Source organism: Cystoisospora suis (genome assembly GCF_002600585.1).
Source record: "Cystoisospora suis strain Wien I chromosome Unknown contig_7105, whole genome shotgun sequence".
Classification (NCBI taxonomy): Eukaryota; Apicomplexa; class Conoidasida; order Eucoccidiorida; family Sarcocystidae; genus Cystoisospora; species Cystoisospora suis.
Genome location: NW_027159891.1, coordinates 1,179 through 8,764, shown reverse-complemented (window position 1 = coordinate 8,764; position 7,586 = coordinate 1,179). Strand labels below are relative to the sequence as shown.

Sequence of the window (7,586 nt, the reverse complement as noted above, 5' to 3'; positions counted from 1 at the left end):
GTCTATAGCAAGTGCCTCGAGGTGGCAGGCACATCCATCATGATCGATTGACTGATGCAGGTATATCTGTCTCTACCCGCGCAACTTGGACACTCAAAGGAAGTCTAGTGATACTGGAACTGACAGGCACGGAGCTGGCCGCATCTTTGCCTGCCTCATGTCAACCAAATCACCATAGCTGTGAATGATTCGATTCNNACGATCTTGCCACGAATCCTTCACCTGCAGCCGCACATAGCTGTGAATGATTCGATTCGAAAGAAATAGTCCCTACAAAGACAAGAAGAAAGACACCCCAGTAAAAGAGAGGACCCCTTCACACAAACCACCTCGCCCTCCAGGAGATGCTGTGAACGTCTCTTTCTCTTGTCCATACGGTGAAAACAGACACCGTTCGAACTGCTTTGACCTCTCCCCTTCCACAAGGCGGAGGCTACACCAACAAATAAGAACCTCTTGGAATCTCCTCACCAACGTGGACAAGTTTTGTCAGAAACAAATCGAAGCATGGATACTATATCACTTCCTATACCCATCAAGACTCAAGACGATTACAGGCATATGGCTGACAACACATCAAAAATACTCCTTCATACGACTATCACAAACCAAGTCGAAATTAGGGCATCTCCGCGGACAACAGAACAGGCACATAATTTCTTCCTGAAGAAGTCACCTGTGAGGAGGAACCATTGCCACCGAACCGGAGGGCCGGAGACAATGACTTTGGCAACGAAGAAAGAGAACTTCTCAAGCTCGTAGGGAGATAACACCCTCTAAAAGGAAAGAACACAGCAAACAGCGGTTAAAGCCGTTGGAACGAGGAAACAACTAAAGAGATCTAATGTCTTCCTGAGAATGAAAACGACATGAGCGGATCAAAACGTCCTGGCTGCAGAGATGGCAAAGGGGGACTTCAGCCCTGTCTCCCCTTACCTAACGACAGCAGAAACGAACTACTCACGAGGAGGTTTCGATCGTGCCGATCCTCGGTATCTCTACCTTCCTCTTTCGTTCGCGATGAGAACTAACGAGGAACTCGAGAAGCTCCGATCCTACTGTAGTGTTCATATAGATACGCGTATGTACAAATATGTAGGCATGGGAAACAGAGAAAGAGATGAGCATGTCAAGCGGTCGACCTGCAGGCCATTTTGTCTTCTATCAAGTGTTACACTCAAAGAAGAGGAACACGAGATCTGCTCTTCAAAAAACTGGATCCTATCGGAAAAGCAGTAAGAAAGTAAGAGAATAGGGAAACAAAGAAGTCATGCCAAGTGCGCATTCGACAGGTGTTGCCGCGCCTCATCACCGCGACTGACTTTTCACGCTTCAAACCGTCGAGACCCACGCAAGCTGCATGCGTCCTCCCCTGGTCGCGGATCGAAAACAAATTCATTATTGGAAGAAAAACAACACGCTTGAGTGCATGTACATGGAAGTATAGCCCGTATCTCATGTGTGTACAACCCGTCATGCAATGACTACGAGTGGGTTGTAGTCCGGAGGAGGTGATAGTCTTCACCATGAGTTCGAAGAGTAGTAGCGACAATTACTCAACTTGGACGATTGTTGCCTCTATTCCGAGAATGCTCACTGATACAGCTCGTTACTGAGTGGCTTATCACAGCACTTGAATAGACGTACACTAGGAGAAAGCGTAGGAATACGCCCGAACTTGGAAGCAAAGAGTCGTTGCGCTACGTCTCCTGCTTGCTGAAGTTGCCTGAGAAAAGAGCCTCACCATCGTGTGGGTCACAAACAACACTCAACGTAGGTCATCGAGAAAGATGTGGTAGTGAAAAAGCGGAAGCACCTACTACGGCACTTTAGCAGCCAAACATGGATAGGGAGAAAGGGTTGTTGTCACCTTCTCTCTTGAGTGGAAACACTTCATGAGACGGATGAACACAACAAGTTCTCTCCCCCCCCGTTTGGGATGACAAAATGTTAGGGGCAAAAGATCGTCCTGGAGTAAGAGGAATGTTGATCCTACGTTTCTATGTGCGTCGAAGACTTTCTCAAACCCGCATCCGATGCTGTATATACACGCACTGCGTGGTCTACACATGTCTCGCGGCCCTCCGTGCATGAGGAGACAAATGTCGAGAAAGCCAGTGATACCCACTACACATTCGAACAAATATGCCTATCGATCTGAGCTTAGCTAAAGACCCTAGTGTGCCCAAGCAAAGTAATAATAACAAGACTGAGCAGCTCAGTCCTTTGGAACAGATCAAGGACACACAGTGCTTGCGACGTATGTACATACACCGCGAACGTCCGACAACACAGTAGACACACATACATACAACCCTTGAAGAACCATGCGTGAGTTGATCTTGCTAGGACAGATGAAAACGACGAGTGAAGAATCTGATCTCTTCAAAATCTCCTTCTGTTATTTGGAGACACACTCACCGCTGCAGGCCTTCAACACAGATGTCACACAACCGCCTTTGACAGTGCTGGTGGATTTGCTTAGACAGCTCTTTCATTCTTGCAGCCTCTCTGGTTTCCTCCTCCGCCTCTTCCTGATCTCTTCCTTGTTTCATACTGAGAGAGTTGTTCGTCCCTTGTCCTTCCTCCCGTGTGAAATCCAGCTGACTGTTCGAAGAGGATAGAGGTGTTTCCCCCAGTGCGTCTTCATCCATCCCATCAAGTCTTCTCCGACATACAGCTAGTGCATGCAGCACACGAGCTCTTTCACCCGCAAGATCAGAGACCGAAGTCAAGGGAATTGTTGTCCACTCTGTCTCGACTTGCCTATAAACTCTCTCTAACTCATCAGCTTCCCTCAAAGTCCTTTCTTCTCTTTCATGTTCACCTCTCTCTCCCCTTCTTCTCTCGTCATCTCCTCCTGTCAAATTTTCAGGAGCCCCAGAAGCGATGCGCCTCCGCCGTGTCAAACCATCTTGACTGGCGTCCCCTCGTAGACGGAGTACATCCGGCTGCTGTTGGCCTGATAATGAACGAGCATTTCGACCTCTACTTGCACTATCTTCTTGAGCTGGAATGTCGAAGATAGGTTCGCAGTATCCTACTTCGAGAGCATACTCCGGATTTTCCTCTGACAAGATATCTCCGTTCAACTCTGGGAACCGACTTTCGTTTCTTGACTCCTGCATGCTTTGAGGTCTTCTACTACTACTACTAGTATCATCGTGGCTGCTACTCGTCGTCGACTGATTACTACTGTCATCACCCTGTCTCGGTTCACCATCACCTCTCCCATTTAGAGAGCTGGACAGAGACGAATCTTGCTCCCGACCATCGTCACTCCAGTGTGGAAGAAAGACTCGCTTCGTGACTCGAAATCGATTCTTGCAGATACACCGAATCAGGCAGCGCCCGGTTACTCCTCCTGTATCAGAGGGAAGAGGTGTATGCTGTTCTATCTCTACACAACACCCATACTCTGGGGGACTAGACAAAGGAGACAACAGCACAGCATCTTCGCTTTGCCTCTCGTCTTGAGATAAGCGACCGGGCCGGCAGATAACTGGAGATGAGGACAACGAAGATGACGTCTCTCCCCCTCTACCAGAAGGAGGGAATTGATAGTGAGTATGAAGTCGAGAAGACGAGGAAGTCGATGGCTGAGCTTGCCTCGCCGAAAGAGAACTACTACTACGACGGGGACTCTGTGACGACCCACTCTCACAACTACTCCTACTGGTACTCCAACGACCAAGGAAGCGTTCAAAGACCGAGGGCTTCTTGGACGCTGTTGTCTTCCTCGAGGCCGAGGACGGGGATAGACACGGTGCAGACGCCACTGATCGAGGAGGGGCAGGATAGACAATACCGAACGTCCGAGAATTCTTCAAAGAACAGCATAGAACACGCAGGAGAAAGAAGTAGCAAGGACTCACAATCGACGTTTCAAAATGACCTTCCCTGCAGTGTCCCGACACGGCGTCAACAGACGTGCGTACATTCCAGCACACGCGAGTCCTTCACGAAGGTGACCATGAAAAAAATGCGTACGAGTTACGTGCAATGAAGCAAAGGCCGTTGGATATGCACCCCGACGAAGTGTCCCTCTACACAGAGACCTGCTTACCAGTCTACCGAAATCCGGACTGCACCAGCCCGCCTATGCAGCACTTCTTGTTTCAACTCTACCTCAGTCTCACTGTCTATGCGTTCGCTTCTCTATCCTGGCGCGGCCACCCCACAGTAAGGAAAGGTATGACAATGATAAACCTCGCATGTGACAAGACTATCCATCCCCTATTATGCACAAGAGAGGGTATCTCTTTTGAGTGTAAAACAGAGTAAGGTGTTCGTGACACGATGTCCTGAGTGGTAGCTTGAAGCTTCCTCTAGAGACCTAGTACGCCCCCTCCGTCCCGCCCCACTGTCAGAATAGACGGACAGAGCACACCTACTAGTCAGCCGACCCACCACTGTCTGCATCGGCATACCTGTAATGCTAGCTCTACAAGACGAATATAATTCTCCTCGTAGACATGCAAGGATATGGCTTCTCCTGGAAATAACGGAGCTGTTCTGGACGCTCTAACCCCCCCACCAGATCCACCGATTCCGTTCCCTCTCCAAGAAGACGGTGAAGGACTGATGACTGTCCCCCCTCTTCCTGCAAGGCCATCGACCCCTGCAGAATCTCCTGACACCCCCCCTTCTCCGCCTCCCCCTGGCGAACTATCGAAGATTCTTAAGAGAGTTAAAATCTGCGCAGGAAATCTCCCTCTCCCTTCTGCTGGCTGTTGATTCTCTCCATTCACCATATTATCTTCACCATCTGGTGTTGATTGGGACGCCTCCTGTGGAGTCGCAGAGTCAGCACTTGGTGCTTGCATGCGCCTCCTCCCCCTGTTGGCTATCTCTCGCCGTCGCTCATCCTCGTACGTACGCCGAGCACACATAGCCTTGGGATACTTCTGCTCAAGAAGCTGTTGTAGCAATGTATTGACGCGCAGTGTCGATCGTGCGGTGTAGCCCAAAGTAGGATCAGCCGCTCCCGAGAGAAGAAGAGGACACCGGCAGAGGGGACAACATGGTCGATACGAGACCGCCTGGAAGAAACAGGAGACAGGAGAAGACAAGAAATGTGTGTGCGACTCACAATGGTAAGCGAGGAAGCGGTAAAGACACAACCCAATACTTTTCCAAGCTGATGAACCCGACACGGCCAGCCTGACTCTGCTGTACACACGGAATAATACAGAGAAGAAAGCGCATGCACATGTACAATAGAGATCTACGAGGAAGCCGCGACCAACTAATCCCATGCTGGATAAATTTCAGAGCTTCGATCTCAAACCCTAAATTCGTTGCCGGGAAGAAGGGAGAAACATATGCACCAGAAAAGATGTATGACAAGATTGCCTCGACGCCTTGGCGTAATACCACGGGCTGCCGGGATCCGCGACGGTGAATGTACGCGCTACAAGGGGAGACGGGAGATTAGCGGGAGAAGACGCCATCGCACCATACTCTCTAGAGGCGAGACGCCACCACAGCCACGTAAAGGAACAGAGGTGGCAGGAGAGCCGGGGTGACGTAGCAGCTATGTTGGAGTCTGTCGGTTCTCCTAGTTTCTACAGACGAATGACCGTCCCGCCATACTCCCGCACGCCCGCACGCAGGCGAAAAAAAAATTGACGTAAGTGCGCCTGGAGAGTCATGCCGGAGAACGGAACGTAAGAAATAGAGATGACACGGAAGACGGGTCGACCAGTGCAGCAGAGTGAAGAGTTCACTGTCGAGTGAGACACTGACGACGGGGACACTGCTGTGATGTGCGCGAGCGAAGCTGAGGAGAAAAAGAAAAAGACGAAAGCCACCGCGCAGTGGTTTCTAAACACAGCCGAAGGATAATTGCAGACGAAGGGTATGTGACAAACAGTAGCCGAGGCGGGAGAACAGCAATGCACACTATGGCCGGTTGAACGATGAACGAGACAACCAAAACAGAAAAAAGCGCATCCCACGAGGCCGCTGCATTCCTTACCTCATCAATACATCCTTTACAAAAGTTGTGGCCGCAAGGAGTAGTTACAGGTGCAAGGAGAATTTTCATGCAGATGACGCATTCAAACTCCTTCGAAACTTCCTCCTCCTCGCCGGGGGTGCCAGCTGGAGCAAGCTCCTTATCCCTGCCCTCCAAAAGCTTGGAAGAAGAGACGGAAGGACACTCCATCCTCCCGACACCGAAGAGCAGCGCGCGCGAGTAAACTAAGAAGGGCCAGCCGATGGGGCGAAGTCGCGAAGAGAAGAGGAAGAGGCACTACAGACGCTTCTGCAAGTTCGAGAGAACCCAGTGACCGGCAGACTCCGGGGGTGAGGTGCTCGAGGCAGAAAAAACGGCACGAGAGAACCAAGAAAACGGTTTGGGAGGCATGCAATCACGAACGGAAAATGTCACCGGAGACAGGGAGGCAAAACAACTCACAACGGGAAGGAGACAGCGGAACGGGCAGGTCTGGCTAAGACACTCGCAGCAAACGCCAAGCTACGAGATAGCTAAGCGAAGTCAGAAATGACAACAGAAAGGATATTGGAAACGACGGAAACAGCGCTTGCAGACGCCCGCGGCGTTGGTGTCTCTAGGTAACCACCCACATCCGAAAAAGCCGCAACAGCGGCCAGGAAACCCACTTCAGACTACGCACTCTTCGAGGAACTTCCGCTAACTGAAAAGGAACAAAGAAAACCGTTCAGCCGGACTCGGAACGGGAAGGCGAACTGGTCTTTCGCCCGTGAACACGATGCCCCCCCCCGGCGCTCTAGCAAGCGACGCCGGTTTCTGTAGCAGGGCAGTGTGAAGCGGTCCTCCAACAAGCAAGTATTGACTTCGGGAGAGACCTCTGAGAACAGTTGTCTTTTTTCACATCACATTCCCGTCAGATAAGGGCTATGGAGTGCACGACAAAGTACCGCTCGAAGCATGGGTCAAGATTTTGCCAAGAATGGCATAGGGACCCGAAGTACGCGCAGAACTACATTGTTTTGTACTTCAAAAGGATCTCGCTTTCTGCCCCTTCAGTGTCGCGCTCGTGGTGCTACGTTTCTGGAGACAAATGTCCGGATACCCCGAACCTCATTTGCTAGCAGGCAGCTTCGCAAGGCCAAGGATCTGCGAAGCGGCGCCGGTGGGTTTTTGCCTAAAAAGCTCCGCCTACATGGTTTGGGGTGTAGGGCTTCTTTGGACCCGGCGAAGCACAGTCATTTTGAGCCAAGAACCTGTTCCAGAGCGCCTAACAGAACAACTGATGTAGGCAGGATTCCCTTATGACAGACTGAAGCGGCTGTACCGGATTCCATTACGTGACGCAAGTCGGGAAAAACGTGTCTTTCTCCCCGTGGTAGTGTGCTGCCGCCGCAGTCGTTGCAGTTCTCTGAGGTTCACCTGTGCTCTGAATTGCGACGGCGGGCCGCGTTTCCGTCAACTGTGGTGCCCGCTGTTGCGCAGCGGGCGCCAGTGAATAATAAGGGTTTGCCAGTGCCTCGGATTGCAGCGGCGGCTGGCACTCACGGCACACTACCGGAACACTTTCACTGCCAAGAACCAGACGCACGCACAGAGTCGGCACTCCGTGCGGTTGGGATGTTCGGAG

At 51.2% G+C, this 7,586-nt stretch overlaps 1 protein-coding gene across 1 annotated transcript; it reads right to left on the bottom strand.

The window, feature by feature from the left end:
* Nucleotides 1–237: 237 nt before the first annotated feature.
* On the bottom strand, nt 238–7,029 carry CSUI_010304 (zinc c3hc4 type (ring finger) domain-containing protein; the record flags this gene model as incomplete). The annotated part of the gene is made up of 6 exons (XM_068070409.1): nt 5,981–7,029; nt 4,431–5,042; nt 2,422–3,824; nt 1,648–1,726; nt 677–776; nt 238–270 (listed from the first exon to the last, which is right to left on the bottom strand). Coding segments are annotated over exons 1-6 (2,415 nt in total), but the record flags the coding sequence as incomplete, so codon positions are not given.
* Between the last annotated feature and the right edge of the window lie 557 nt (nt 7,030–7,586).